The 16,627-nt window shown below is 32.6% G+C and overlaps 1 protein-coding gene across 1 annotated transcript in view; it reads right to left on the bottom strand.

The window, feature by feature from the left end:
* Positions 1-1,880: 1,880 nt before the first annotated feature.
* Positions 1,881-16,627, bottom strand: part of LOC148603732 (uncharacterized) — a 33,650-nt gene continuing 18,903 nt past the window's right edge. Inside the window, exons 11-19 of the mRNA XM_088552408.1 lie at positions 14,353-14,563; positions 12,354-12,671; positions 11,551-11,589; positions 11,084-11,335; positions 8,902-9,057; positions 8,084-8,247; positions 6,974-7,039; positions 5,857-5,964; positions 1,881-4,380 (exon numbers count right to left, since the gene is read on the bottom strand). Of these exons, the coding sequence (XP_088408534.1) occupies positions 3,526-4,380; positions 5,857-5,964; positions 6,974-7,039; positions 8,084-8,247; positions 8,902-9,057; positions 11,084-11,335; positions 11,551-11,589; positions 12,354-12,671; positions 14,353-14,563 (2,169 nt within the window). The 3' untranslated portion in view covers positions 1,881-3,525. The remainder of the gene's footprint in view (positions 4,381-5,856; positions 5,965-6,973; positions 7,040-8,083; positions 8,248-8,901; positions 9,058-11,083; positions 11,336-11,550; positions 11,590-12,353; positions 12,672-14,352; positions 14,564-16,627) is intronic.

Below are 16,627 nucleotides of genomic sequence, written 5' to 3' on the forward strand. Positions count from 1 at the left end.
AGTAATTAAGTGCTTTTGGCGCCTTTCGAAGATCTATTGAGTTGTGTTGTAAGTGCAAGTATGTACATGTACTAACATTTGATATCGTTTCAATAGCGGAATTATATCTTTAAAATGTTACTGCTAAAAGATTACATTGAACATGTTGAACTTGAAACATACAACACGAAGTGAAATTATTTCTGGAGCATTTATTTCCGTTTTTATATTATTTTAATAAATAATGAGAAATTAGTTTTCTGTAAGGTGTTCAATTTTCACTTAGGAAAATTGTTCGAGATATCAGTTTCTCTAAATCCTAAAGTACCAAATTAACCCGAACAAAATTCTTCAATCAGAAACATGAAGACTCGTAGAGGAGGTTAATATTGGACAGCACCCAAAACTCGCTTAGAACATATGCCTTATCTATATAAAGAAGCAGTCAAATTTGAAACCGATCCATCCATTGGGAGCCACGATTTTTTTGTGCGATCATTAAATAAAGTTTAAAATGGCAAAGTACCACGTAAAAGGAAGTTTATATCAGACAGCACTCAAGATCACTTACATGGTATGCCCACCTACATCAAAATACAAGTTTGAAACGGTTCCTTCAATAGGGAGAAAATAGCGACGAAATTCAGACGGACGAAACGACAAAATAATTCCAATACACCACCACTCGTCATCAAATAATTTCACATTTTACAATCTTATTTTGGGAATAATATTTCAATTTTTAGTACAGTATGAAGGATGTTTGCTGGTCATGCTAAGACATTTTTGTCAGATTTTCGGACTCCTCTGGTTTTATCCATTTCAAATAATAATTTTTTCAGTGACTCCCCCACCCTCCCACTTTTCTTTTCATAATATCATTAAGCACACAGTAAATGTCATTGGGAAGATATTATGAATTGCTTGGTATTTCTTGAAAGTTTTGTTTAAATTGATAAAACCTACTAAGACAAATAAAGAAAATCCTTTTCCTGCCAAAAAATTGAATGTTTATATCTAAAAACAAGCACACTGACCCATCTATTTTTTCTTCTAATTTTGTTTTAGCATGGAAGATCTTAACAGCCCTTGGAAATCCTTGTTATTCTTAAATCAAGCATCGAAGTCCTTAACAAACGTTAAATGTATTTTGTGGTATAAAGCATAGCTTTCAAGTTTGAAAAGATTCGGCTGAGCAGCTGTTCAAATATCATCTGAAAACAAGAAGTGTAATAGAACAACGTACAAACACAATGTACACCACTCTCTGTGCAGCAGTAGACATTTGTTTCCTCTGCCACTTACAGTTGCAATCGGATAAAGACCTGTAAATTACATTCACTGTACCATACCTCAGGTTCTTGTCTTTTGTGAGAGAGCAGTCTGCAGCATCAAAAGTTAGTTTTGAGTATTGTAATAGCTTGGAGAACCACTACATATTATTGATATAATCAAGTGGGTATATGCCAAATACAAACTTAATCTTTTCAATTTCACATCTATAAGAATAACTAAACAAAAATACTGACCTTACACGACTTGACTTTTGTTCATGTGCCTGCAATATCTACATACAATGACCTACCTGATAACACTGTAAAAACTAAAAGTTTTGATTGGTACAAAGAACCATTTAATCTCACAATTTTAAAAGTAAAATACATTGCAATATTTTACTTTAAATGTGATCATAGAAAATATGACAATTTTAACTAAAATTTAAAAAAAACATGACAACATCCAATTTTCAAATAGTGTAAATTCATGTACTCAAAAAAAGTAAATGTATGAGGATTTTGAATCAAATGAGAAACAAAATATTAGAAAACTTAGCATTTGTCTTTCTTTAACATTAAATCAACTCTTGAATACATGAAATACTATGAATGAAAAGGACATAGTTTCTATGCAGCATTTATTGCTAAAGCACAAAAATGATAATACAACTGTACTCAACAAATGTAAAAGATCTGTATTTTTAACTGAATGTTAATGTAGAAATTCTTTAAACCACAGTGAATATACAACAATAATCATGATGATTTTACTTCCTTAAACTGATACCTGCAAACTACACATACAAAGATATTTTCACCCATTTTTAGCCAATGATTAAAAAAGCATATAACTTTTTAACCACAGGGTGTTGATTAAATTTCTGCAAGAGATTTCCTGCCATTTAACATTATTCCAGTTTTCTACAGAATCATGGAAAAACCCTATTGGTCTATTCTTGATTTAAATCATTATTCAGTCTCTATGGTAAGATTAACATTATAACATGCTTGAAAAACCTAGCATGCTGAAAATTTTAATTTTACCATCTCAAGTGGAGGAATACATTAAACCACTATACACTGAAGTGGTTCTACATGTATTCCTCTTGTTATAAATCTTTTATCAGTTTTGACTATTTAGGCAAGAGGACTCAAGGCTTTAACAACAAAGCCCACTTCACAGTTTATCAATTAGTTTTAACCATTCCACAAATCCTACTGCTTATTTTAGGTTTAATTTTTAGTAGTACATGTGTATTTGGTTATTTTTTGCTTACAAAATGGGAATTTATCATAGGCTGCTCATTTTAATGAAATGCTTAAGATGTGAATAGCTTTTTAAAGCATATACTTTACAAATGGAAAGTGTTAATTAGGAAAACAAACCCCTTCTATCAAAAATTTAAAAATGCATGTATCAAAAAAGATAATAACGTGTATATGCAACATACATGACTGGTATTTTGTACTCAATGGAAATTATTTAACATGTATTTTGGATTATATGGAGAAATGAAATATGAATTATAAACAACACATTACAACAATGTACTAATTAAATCAGTTTATACATTTATATTTGTTGATGGAGTAATATTTTATTTAACTTTACATTACAAAACATTGTGTATTATTAGCGGTGTTAAAGGATCTCCCAAAAATAATTACTGTTCAAAATGAAGATGTCAACCTAGTAATTTTAATAGTGCAGTTGTAAACATGTTACTACATGTATTCAATACATAGTAATGTAAGACAGAGAAACAGAAAAGATAGGATGATTTGGCATACATATGAAAAAGGTCATTATGATAAATAATTAACTTTTAAATCTTACAGCTTAATGTTGCTTTAATTTATTTTTTATTTAAACTTATCACTTAGATATGCTGATGTTTCTTGTTCTATATGTTACTCCAAACAAGTATTTCATAATAATCTTGTCATCTTCATAAAAGAAGTTGTGTTTTCTGTTTAAAGTTGAATGAGAAAAGTTTAACATTCTGACATTTTATACATGCACAAGTAAAAACTTGAAAGTCATTCATTCATTACCATGAAATAAGGATGGTATTCCTTGTAATCACGCAGAAAACCATGTAATTCAGTATACTTTCTTGCATTCTATTATAAATCACAGTTTTTGGTTGTATATAATTTGAACAAATTAGGAACCATTTAGTGAGGAACAGTCATTTCAAAACATGTCACAAAAAGGATGAAAAATGAATTAAAAAGTACTGTACAATGATGTTTAAACTTAACTGTTCTATTCTGGTGGAGGGGGAGGTTTAGGGTACTCCTCTGTTGGTAATGGTGGCAAAGGAGGGGGCACTGGTTGAGATTGAGGTGCTCCATAAAACTGGTTCCAGTCCATAGGAGGCTGAGCAAAGTTGCCAGGAAACCCTTGCTGTATACCTGGAGTGGCAAGATTGCCAGCATAAGCTTGCTGCATGCCTGGTGGGGCAACATTGCAAGTAAAACCTGCCTCCATGCCTGGCTGTACTACACTGCCTGGAAGACCCATTGGTGGAGGAACCATACTGCCAGGGAAAGCCTGGCCAGGCATTGTATAACCTGAAGGTGCATTCTGGAATTGCTGATAGGAATTCATGTCATAAGCAGCAGTTCCAGTTTGCACCTGGTAACCAGCCATTGGCATTGATGATGGCATCATTCCTTGTGATGACATCATCATTGCTTGGGCAGATGGATCATATGACTGTGATGTCATTTCTTGGGTAGGTTGGTACATAGAATCAGTCATGTTTTGAGAGGTAAGGTACATATTTTGCTCTGAGCCTGTTGCAAAAGACATGGTTGGAATTTGCCTAGTGGCAGCACCTGGTGCTATATTCCCTGTAGACATCATGGTTTGAATTTGACTAGTGACAGCACCTGGTGCTACATTCCCTGCAGACACCATTCCCTTTGTTTTTGTAGCTGATGTTTTCAATGTCTGCTCAGGTGCAGTTGTTGTTTCTGACTTTGTTCCAGATTTGCTTTCCAACATGCTGTAGGCATCAAACCTCTCTTTCTTATTAGTCAATTTTTTAGATGTCTCAATTTTACTGCCAGACATTGTCTTCTGCTTCTCTTGTTGCTGTTGGACAGTATTCTGAAGCTATATTGGAACAAAATTTCCATAAAAAAATTGCAACATAGGTTCATATAATTATACTTACTGTCTTTAAACATACAAATTAAAATAGAAAAACATTAATAATAATGCTAAGGCCAAATAAAATTATACCTCTGTTTTCTGTTACATCTTTTTAAAAAAAAATGGGTTGGTAGGTCAGGATTTTATTTTATTTACTTATTTTTTCCCAATTTACATAGAAAACAACTTCAAAAACATCTTATTAAGCACCCAGATTGTGTGGAAATTGAAAGAGTAATCCAGGGAACCAAGGTTATAGCGGTAATCATAAGAATGTAATCCAGGGACAAAGACCAGACATGGAAAACAGACATACACAAAGAACATAAAGTAACTAAAATCACACATACAAAGTAACAAAAGCAAATGAGCAACTCTGACTCCACTAGAAACTGGGAGCATGGACCAGATGCACTGGTAGGGTAAGCGTCCTCTGCTTTTCTAGAAACATCCGCCGAGTTGCTCATAAAAAGTCAAGTCCGGGGTAGACAAACGAGGAAAGGAAAACCATGACCCGTTGAATAAATCAGTTTTCAAGGTGAAGATGGATACACCATAACCATCCACGAGTTCATGATGATGACCATAAAACTTCAGTGGTGATGCCTTCAACCTTGTAGGAACATAACCCTGTTCCAAAAGCCTATTTGTTAGAGTTCTAGCCCGATACAAAAAGTCTGCGTAGTTTTGGCAATATCTGGCATAACGTATGAGTTGTGATATGAACACTCCATACGCAGGTGCAGAAGGGATGTTGCCACAGATGAAAGGAAAGTTGACAATTCTGAATGAAAAGTCATCACGTTTGTCGTAAGGTTTGGTCAATAGTTTCCTTTACCATCGATGCCTAAGTGTAGGTCAAGATATGAGGCTAACTTCGCAGTGTCTGTAGTATCCTTTATCTCAAGTTCTTTTGGGTAGATGCGATGTATCAAATCCCCGAAATTAGGATTTTTTAAAGATAATACGTCATCTATATAGCGGAAACTGAGATTGAAGGATCTAGCCAAACGATATTAAAAATATCTAAACGATATTGAAAATTGACTACAATCTGTAAAATATTGGTTCATTTGGTGGTACTTTTTGTTGCCTGTTAACTTGACAATAAGTCAGATGGGAGTTCAAGACAGGTTGGGTAACAGGAAACACAAGTGTAATTTTATTTGGCCTAAATGGCAGTAAATAAGATTATTAAACATAAACTTGTACTGGGTAGATGTTTTCATAAACTATAGTACAACTATGTATTGTAATTTCCAAACAAATATCAAGTTTTCATGAACAAAAATTGTCAAAGCAAATAATTCTCGTCTATAAAAAACACAACTTTTCTCTCAAACCTGTCAAAAACTGAAAGAGTACATAACATTAAGATAGTACAATATTTATATTACTAGTTATAACAGTACATAAAATGATTTATACAAATATTACCTCTTGAGAAATGCTCTTGAGTTGGTATTCCAGTAAGGCTTGTGTAAGGGCATTAGAGACCTGTAGAGCCATAGCAGCTTCATCTTCACTTGCAATCATTGACTTAGACTGAAAATAATGAAAAAATAGAAATACTGCGAGTAAAGCTCACTTGGCAATATCCCCTGCTCCCCTCCTCAGACAACATAAAGGAAACCCCATGTCTCATTCAGATGGGTTCAATATGACATCATTCAAGGTGCTAGTTTTTTTCAAAATTTTAGTTTTCCATGAGAAAACTCTGAATGGAGAATAACTTTCAAAATCCTTACAAAAATTCAAGCTTTCTACATACTAAACTGAAAGTGGGGCTTAATAATCAATTTTCCAACACCAAAATTGCACTTGCCCTGATGACAGGAAAGTGAAATCCTGTAACACTGAATCATGTGATAAAGAATTTGTGAAAGTTTCATCAAATTTTATTCAGTAGATTCTGAAGAGTTAGGGATAAGAAGATGGTTCCCTGATAAAGTCAATGTTTCGGAACACGTAACACCAATAATCATTCTGATAGAAGGATAAAATAGTAGCATCATGTCATAAAGAATATGTGAAAGCTTCGTCAAATTCTATTCAGCAGTTTCAGAGGAGTTGCCGATCAGCACAGGGGTCAAACGAACAGACATAGGGATGGAGAGGATGTTCACTATACATCTCCTGCTTCATGAATGTTTTATATGGATTCAGTCACAGATTATCTTCAACAAAGCTATCTCCATCAATAACTTTAATTCATTAACATTATTAGGATGACAATTCTAAACCTATCTGCTTGCCTTACCACGCACTAAAGCAACTCAGAAACTATATTGCCTGTGATTCATTTGAATTTAAATGAAAAAATGCAATTTAATTATTAATCAAATTTAAGGAATACAGAGTAATAATTATGTTACAAGCAGATTACTTTTTACTTTCTATCTTTCAAATTATTATTTAATTTAAGAGAGATAAAACCTATTTGGGTATCTTGCAAATGTATATCTATCATTCATACAGTTCCTTTTCAAGAAATTTTGTTACCCACTACCAAAAAAAACCCAAACAGGAGTAGTCTTTCTATACAGATACATACCAGTGTTGCCAGTAATTCCTGGGCCTGAGGTGGCAAATCCTTTTTACTAGATAAGTCCAATTTAGGCTGAAAAAAGAACATGAAATTCTAATGAAATGCTAACTTTGGGACTTTAATATCTATCATAAAATCTAAGAATCAGTGTGTTAGAGTGCTGTTAGTTTAACCTAGGACATTCTTTATCAGAAATTAAGAATCTAACACTGCCAAGAGTGCAAGATGGAGAAATTTGGGACACTCAAGGCTAAGATTTCAGGTTCACTAACCAAGCTATTTAGAGTTTGAAAGCATTGAAATCTTACACAGGGGTTTCTGAGAATACTATTCTTGCATTTTCTGGCAGTTATAGATTATTTTTCTCACTTAAAAAAAATGGTTAAGTGATTAAGATGCCAATTCAGAACACCATACTTTTCAAAATTCTATTGTATTTACAAGACCCCATACAACATTTTTTGTGATGTCACAAACCTTGCATGATTTCTCAGCTGTGGGTGATATATCAAGAATCTAACACCCCTGAAAATGCAAGACAGAAAAATCTCAGACACCCAAGGGTAAGATTTATAGTTCTCTAACAAGCATTGACGAGTCAAAGACCACTGAATTCTTACTAAAGATTGTGTCTGAGATGTCCTTGTCTTGCATTTTCTAGAGGTGTTTGATTCTTTTTACCACTTTTAGAATTAATTTCGGTTATTAGAATGCTCTGCTTGGCTAAATTCCTTTGAATATATTGGACATCATAAAATGTTTTAATTTGACATAACATTGCATGTTTTATCTAACACGTGGGTATGATAAGGATATCTAACACAGATAAAAAAGGGAATATGTTTGTCTCACATAGCTAAAAATATGAATTTTCTTGTCTTCATTGTAAGAAAATGACAAGAATAAATAAAATCATCATATAAACATCTTCTTTATCATTTAAAATAAATTATATATGCTTTCTTCAGTTTATTAATATAAAAAAAATATCATCTGGCATGATCACCATATACCTCCAGCTTTGTGGGAGGTATAAAAAGGACTTGCACAGTGAATGATTAAAATTCTCAATTAACTGCTTAGGTACATCCTTTGTACGTATAGAACTTTACTTACCATTGTAAATGGAGGGTTAACACAACCTTTACCCCCTTTTATGTGTTTGGACTGATCTGAAGTGGAATAACTTGGCAAATCTGTTGGTTGTTGTCCTGGTTCCATTACTGGCATAGGAGTGGATGTAGTTGGCTGGAACTGATAGTTATCAGAAGTCACTGTAGCTACAAATAGAAAGGAATATTTGCATGTAAACTCTGGACTCCATATATCCAGCTTAAAATTGTTAACTGTGAAAGTACTGTTGTTTGTGGGGTACCAATTTTCATAGGAAGGCCTAACGACAAAATTTGATTTCTAATGAAAAGGAGATTCACATTGATGTGTATATTGAAAACCTCAAAACCACATATTCAAAAATAAATGAACTTGTATCTCTTCCCTAATCCACAAAAATTGGTATCACCTTAAACCGACATTTTTGCCAGTGGTAGCAGAACTCTTTTATTACAGACAATTAAAAACTGTTTGCTCAAGGGTTGATCTATCATATATGTTTGTTTGTCCAATAATTTTTTTCATGTCATTATATTAAATACTTATTGAAAATACAAATAATTAGGTTTAATGGAATCAAGACCAATTTTCAAACTTCGGTTAGTTCAAAAAAGGGAGATCCTATTGACAACAAAGCCAAAACCCCCATCTGTATAAATTCCATTAAAATCCTTAAAAAAAAAATTAACGAAAAACTAAAGCTATCAAAAGGAAAGCAACCATGAGTGGATTTGTGATGCAATGCCAATATCTAAAGCTCCATTAAAAAAAAAAAAAAACAATTAGGACAACTTCAACCTCTTTCAATAGTTTCTACTTACATTGTTTAGTGTGTTGCTCTGCTGTGTTTGCAGGGTTTATTTTAGCCTTTTTCCACTTGATAAATTCCTGGAAGAGTTCCTCCTCAGTTTTAAACTCCCTATGGTCCCTTTTCATGGTGGCCCTCTCTTCTTCTGTTACACCTGATGGACCTATAACTGTAAATACATGTAATTGAAAAAATCAGATGCCATCTCATCTATGAGTGCCTAGAAATCTTCCTTATTTCCTCTCTTCTTCTGTTACACCTGATGGACCTATAACTGTAAATACATGTAATTGAAAAAATCAGATGCCATCTCATCTATGAGTGCCTAGAAATCTTTCTTTTGTTTTGGACCTTGTTATAGTGAAAATTATATCAAAAAGATGCACCAACCCTTCCAACCATCTGTCCTTAAGTGACATTTCAGTTCCTTACAATTTATGGAATGTGGGCTATTTAAGTACATCCATCTACCTATTGCAGGACCAAAGGGAGTTCAAGGTTAAAGAATTGCTGTTTTTTTAAAATACTGTGAACATATTAATTTACATGTACTTCTGAAAACAGTGAAAATTTTAAGGCAGTTTTATTTTCGCTATTTCCACCCCAAGATCTGTTATGCAAAATTTATACTGCTGCGAATATTTTTTTCGAAGAACATTATAATACAATTTGATGAACGATCATGAATTTAAAACTGCGTGAATGTAGATTTAAAGCAGAAACCATGAAAAACAAACTGAAAATTGCACAATTTACAGTAATTTTTTGCTATCTTTGTGGTGGGCACAAGAAAGTGAAAAATAGTATCCACGAAAAAGGATATTTACCACTATATAACGCTTACATGTTTTTAAAACACAAAAAAATTATACTAGCAAATATCCCATCTGCGAAAAATTGGCAATGCAAAAATAAATACATTTATAGTAAATAAAATCTTGGTTTACAAATGGTCAGAAAGATGTTTAACTAGGAAGGAAGATACTTTAAACCTAGTATTGTCTGTGATATACTACATCTCCATATACATGTACAGTTGAACCTCGATGTGTCGAACTCAGATGAGTCGAAATCTCGGATAACTTGAACTACTAACAAAGTCCCAACAAAACTCCCCTTACTCCAATACAATTTTACCTCGGATGACTTGAACTCGGATGAATCGAAACCTCGAATAACTCGAGGTAATCAATCAGTCCCCTCAATAGGACTTCGAGGTTAATTAACCCTGATGTCTCGAAGTCAACTAATTAGTCAGAAAACTGATTGTTTTATTACAAATCATGATCAAAGTGTGTTTTAACAAAAATTAGCGTGGCTATTAGAATTAACTTGTTGACACTCTTTATGATTTGATTTGTTTATTTAATTAATTTAAAATTGCATGTGTTGTTAAAAGAAACAAATTTTATTTATAACACTTTGGAATTTACACTAACAGTGATATCGGATATTTTGATATTTTGAAATTTAAAAAAAAAAAAAATACAGATGAATTGTAAGGATATCTGACTATATAATAAATAATCAAATGGACTACATTCGTTTCACTAGTGAATCTGAAATTTATTGCAATATTGTAAAGCACATGGTTTGACAAACTCTTGATTTTGAATCAAACAAAGCAGCATGTTATGAACTATGGCGTTTTTGATCTAGAAAAAATAAAAAGGAAATTTCACTAAAATGCTTGCTCCCTTTCAGTATTTCAAACATGATATACATACAAAAAAAATATCTTCCGATATGAAATGCATGACATTATGAATACCGTGTAAAGTAAAGCACATATACATGTACAAGCATAACAAATGATGTAAATACAGAAACAATCATGGAGCAAACTACTAGTATTTCCGGTTTATTCTCGACCTCGGATTACTTGAACCTCGGAAAACTCGAACATTTTTGCATGGTCCTTTCAACTTCAACTTAACGAGGTTCGACTGTACTTGTTTGATGCCCTTTATTTAGTGTTAATAAAGTCTCTAAAACAGAAAATATTAGAAAAGAATTTGCACATGAAATTGAGCATCCTTCCACCAAGCAAACAATGCTTCGAAAATTACTGTCCATGACAAAATGGATGCTTAAAAAATGTCAATATCTATAACTTGGTATGATTTAATGTAGATTTAGAATGCCTAAAACTTAGTATGTATAATAAATAATTTTAAGGAGAAATAAGATTTTACCTGATTGAGTGGGTCTGGTATTAGTCCTATTATTAGGACCTAGACTTCCCTCCCGAGAACCTGGACTATGTCTGTAGTCCAACACCTGGGTCCTTTCATCAGGTTTGTTATTATGTCCATAATCCATAATCAGAGGCTTTACTTCCTTCACTGGTGTCTTACTGTGACCATAGTCCACAACAACAGGTTTAAAGCCTCCCTCCTCCATTGGGGACCCATAACCTGGAAACCTTGGGACATAATAAGGGTCTTCTGAAATGTAAAAAAAATGTTACCAGACATTTGTTTTTCAAGGTGAGATATTCAGACCTTTTATCTGAGAGTGAATTAAAAATAACACTTCTCATGCATGAAAGTTTCTTTACATCATAGAATATTTTAGTTGTGATGCCTAGCTTCATTTCTATATATCCAATCCATACTCTGATCATATCATGTCTTCCCTCAAAAGTCTATAGTATACAAACCTCTTCTCTGGTAATATGGATCAGGCATTGTTCTTCTGTCTGGAAATAAAGAGAAATTACAGTAAAACACAGGTTTTTAGAAGAATGATATTTTCCCTAAATATTAATGATACACATACATGTACCATTCAATGACCTCATAGGTTAAAGTCATATAGAACATTATCGTGAGGATGGATATAGTTCAATTTGATTTGTAACAAGCTTTCTGATTGGTTGGTTCTCTTCCAACAAACCAGGTTATTTTGGAACTATGATGTCATTAATGTTGATTGGTTTTCGATTCAAATAATCAAAAACAAAACTTTTTTTGTTAACAAATCAATTTTTAATATTTGGACAGTCATTTAGTAGAAATCAAATTATAAGGATTGTTCTAATTTTGGACAGGTTATTCTCAATAACCTGGTTTGGACCTGATAAAAATTAAAAACATTCCTTATGTGTAAAATGGCCTAGCATTTTACATGCTAAATATATTATACTAAATTAGACTTTTTAGTTAGTGCTAGTAAGTAAGCATCCAAAAAATCACATTAAGGCCATTATCGGAACTACTTCATATCACAGCCATACCAAAGTTAAGTCTTAATATTTTCTTTCAAAGGAAATAGCTACATGGTGGAAATTCAATCTTTCTAAACTGTCTTAATTTATCCTATGTGTGACTGATGTTAAATAACTTAATGATGAGTTTCAATGACAATTTACAAGAAAAAAAACCTGACAGAAACAAACTAAAATACATGAAAAAGAAACAAGTTACTCTATTATACTTTGGCAATGGTAAACTACATAATTACCAGGATATCCTCTTGAAAATCTCTCATCAAAATCCTCAGAATGATTTCTCTGTGGGGGATATGATCTCTCAGGTAACGGTTGTCTACTCTTTCCTGGTCGGTTAGACAGAATGTGTTCTCGTTCCTCCTTGGTAGGTAGAAGTCTTGTATGGGTTGTTCCCCCTTGTAGAAACCTTTCTTTTTGGGTCTTTTCAATCACTGATCTGTCTTTATCTTGTTTGATGATAGGTTCAATTTTTTCTTTAACTGTTTCCTGGACTGTTGGTCTTAGACTGTCAACATCTAAATGTTGAAGCTTCTCCTTTGTCAAACCAGTTCCTATGGAGAAGTAATTAAGAGACAAATTATTTACAAAGCTTTATATCATAAAATATTGTACACAGCAGTTTGATCCTTCAAAAATTGTGTACCAATCATAACCTGTTTGTATGTCCAAAAAACATCCTAAAAGAATAACTGAATAATAATACACTTTATTATATACATTTGGCAATAAGTTACCAATCACCATGGTTAATGTTCAAATATATATATTTTTACTCTATATTTTATCCTTTCTATAACCTCCTACAGAACTGCTAATAAGAAGAAAATATTTTCAAAGGGGAATCAGCAGTCTTAAAAAACTATATTTATATATAATCAAAGTGCTGTTAGCATTGGAGGTTTTTTATTCTAATAAATAAATAAATAATTATTATTATTAATCTGCATGAAATGTATAATAAACAAAAGCTCTATTGAGCTTTTTTTTCTGGTGAAAATTGTAGCAAGAACAAACTTTCAAAGATTACAAGGTGTAAAATGAAACTAATCATACATTTGTGTTTCACATATTTTTTTCTTTCCTAATATGTAGAAATTGAATGTCAATCTTCACTACTGATTTCTGAAGTATTTATTGTAATCAGTATTTCAACAGTACCCAACATCACACACATTTACAAATTTTGTTCAATTTCACCTTTTTCCACAAATTTTTAAACCAGTCCAAAGTTAATTTGCTTTTATATTCAGAAACTATTTTAACTGAGTATTTATCTTACACTGTAGTTATACTTAAACAAAACTAATTATATATTCAGCTTAAGAAAATAATTTCCTTGACGAACATAACATTTTCCAAACTAGACACTTTTTATCAATTTGGCTTTTCCAACCAATTTCACTTGTTTAAAATCTTCTTCACTTTTTGTTTCATAATGTTGTAGATATGATGAAGATTTTGACTGGAAAGTTTGTAAAAAGAAACATGCTTAACACATTTAAAATTTCGTAACAAATTTCTGCAAGAACTAAGTTCCCTCAATGAATTTTAGTACTAAACATCTTCAAAGGCCAAAAAGGTCTCCCTCAAATCTTCAGTTGGATTGAAGACTAGATCTTAAATTAATTATGCAAAAGTAATGGAATATTAATGAGTTGAATAATTGACAGAAACATATTTACTGGTTATAAAAGATGTATTGAATGAAATAAAATGAATTAAATTTGGACTATATTTTCATATAATTCAGAAAAAGTAGGGAAGTTCCAGGCATAGATCAGTGAAATAAGGTATTTTAATCCTGAAGGATCAAAAAACCCCAAAAAGGAGATGTGGTATGATTGCCAATGAGATAGTCATCCACGAAACACCAAGCAATTACTGGTAAACATCTACAGGTCACCACATGGCCTTCAATAATGGGAAAACCCCATAAAGCAAGCTGTAAAAGGCCCCAAAATATATAAAATGAAACTATTAATAAAAAGAAAATCAGACTAATCTATAGAGAAACTGAATGCTTAACATATATTACTGTTAGCTTTTAAAAAAATAACTAAAAATAAATTAAATTTTAAAATTGCTATTTGTGATTTATATCTAAATGTGATTTAATCAATATTAGATAAACAATGTAGAAAAAAGACACATAAGATAAAAACATAATACAGTCGCTAATTTATAGCAAAAATTATATTCAAAATCAATTAAAATATCATCCTGAATAGTAACCTTCTAATAGATGATCTAAAACACCACTTTTAATCAGGTCAGCAGCTGCCAGCTCTGTTGAGATATCAACCTCTAATTTGACCTTTACATCCTGGCGTCCTTCTTGGGCTTCCACATCACGTGCAAATTCTTCAGCAAATCCATTCTGTTCTGATTTCTTCTTTGAGCTGAATGACACCATCTTTTGGTAACTGTCTGGGTAATGCTCTTTCTGAATATAAAAATAAAAATTTAACAGAACATAAGATTTTAAAATATCATCCACCTCTAATGCCTTTAAAGTTAATTTGTTTTGTTCTCCGGCCTATTTTCTTGAAAATCAATGAGGAACTGGAAGGAAGCATTCCTTCCTACCTTTTTATAACCTCAAAAAAGTATCGAGGGTGCATTTTACATTGTTCATTGCCTGAAAAGGTGATGGAATCAGGTGATTTTTTTTGGTTTTTATTTTCTAGATATGGCAATAAAAATGGGTAACAAGGCTGCAGCAAGAGGAAAGGAAAGGCCTTGAAATAAAAAAAAATACTTTGAATGGACTTTTTCATCACTTATAAAACATATTTTACAAAACTCATATCATTCTCTCTTCATCTAACAATAGCTTTCTTGCTTCATGTACATGTTTAATCATTAATTATACACCTTATAACAAAGGAGGATGCTATGGAAGAGATGTCAACTTTGGTATACCTGGTACTGCTAAAAACGTGTTGCTTATGACATGACCTTATGTAAGCCTAAAAAACTTGGTATTGTCACATATCTAATACTAAAATTACTGTCAGCATAGCTCACAAAAGGATGAAAAAAACATTATTGAAAATGCACAGTGTAAAATCTAAAATATAAGACAATTAAGGTGTGTTGTAGATATAAATGGGTATCCCCAACCATCCATCTAAATGAACACGTTGACACTAATGGAAACCTCAAATTCAATCAGAACAATAGTCAAAATAGCAGTTGCATGATGGCTTTACTTATTCAAGAAGTTTAGGAGGAGTTGGAGAAACAAAAATTTAATGGACAAATAAAGTGATGAATGGAAGGACATCCTGATCCAAAAACTTAAGTATACTACAGCCAAATCCTGGAATGAGCTGCTTTATGACACAAAGACTAAGAGCCAAACCCTGGAATGAGCTGCTTTACGACACAAAGACTAGGAGCCCAACCCTGGAATGAGTTGCTTTATGACACAAAGACTAGGAGCCAAACCCTGGAATGAGCTGCTTTACGACACAAAGACTAGGAGCCAAACCCTGGAATGAGCTGCTTTACGACACAAAGACTAGAAGCCAAACCCTGGAATGAGCTGCTTTACGACACAAAGTCTAGGAGCTAAACCCTGGAATGAGTTGCTTTATGACAAAAACACTAGGAGCCAAACCCTGGAATGAGCTACTTTACGAGATTGACACAGAGACTGGGAGCCAAATCCTGGAATAAGCTGCTTTACGAGATCAACACACACTAGGAGCCAAACCCTGGAATGAGCTGCTTTATGAGATCGACACAAAGACTAGGAGCCAAATCCTGGAATGAGCTGGTTACGAGATCGACACAAAGACTAGTTCAAAAGTATTACCAACACATAGAATAGCAGCTCAAGCAGGTGTAGCTCCTGCAGATCTTAGTAATTATCTGTTGACTGTTTCAAAATATTTCTGTTTTATTCACTAATTTATTTAATTATTCATTCTGCTTTGCATTTGTTCAGTAAATTTTAGTGCTTGATAACTTAGTTTAAGTTTTAATGCATGACACATTCTTCCTTTATTATATACAACACGTGTATGTCCAATGTCTGTGTGTCTGTAGGTTCTATTATTATAATTCATTGTTGTTCTTATTGTTGGTAATTGATGGTAAAAAGCTCTATGTTGTTTGTAATGTGTCTGACTGTAATTAAAAGTTCTATCTATGACCATGTCTACCACTATATACAGATCTGCAAATAATTCAATTTCATTTTAAGGATTTAAAATTCACTTCCAGCATTTAAGGTAGTGCCTTTTCCACAGTATAACTATACAAATATAAGGTTAACATTAAATACTTCCTCTCAATAACTAGAACTATTTCATTTGGCATTATTTAGAAAGATACATCATAAGGAGTACATACTTAAGCAAAATTGACATTTTTTCCCCAAAGGCAAAAAAAAATAATGTCAGTTTCCTGCTACCCTACCTACACTACTTTTTTTATGTGCCTACGTATGTGCTTAAGTAGAGTTAAAGTCCAGACTGTTTCCCCATTATAAACGAAATGT

This window comes from Perna viridis, chromosome 11, assembly GCF_037379345.1.
Source record: "Perna viridis isolate PV_CMFRI_1.1 ecotype Kerala chromosome 11, ASM3737934v1, whole genome shotgun sequence".
NCBI lineage: Eukaryota > Metazoa > Mollusca > Bivalvia > Mytilida > Mytilidae > Perna > Perna viridis.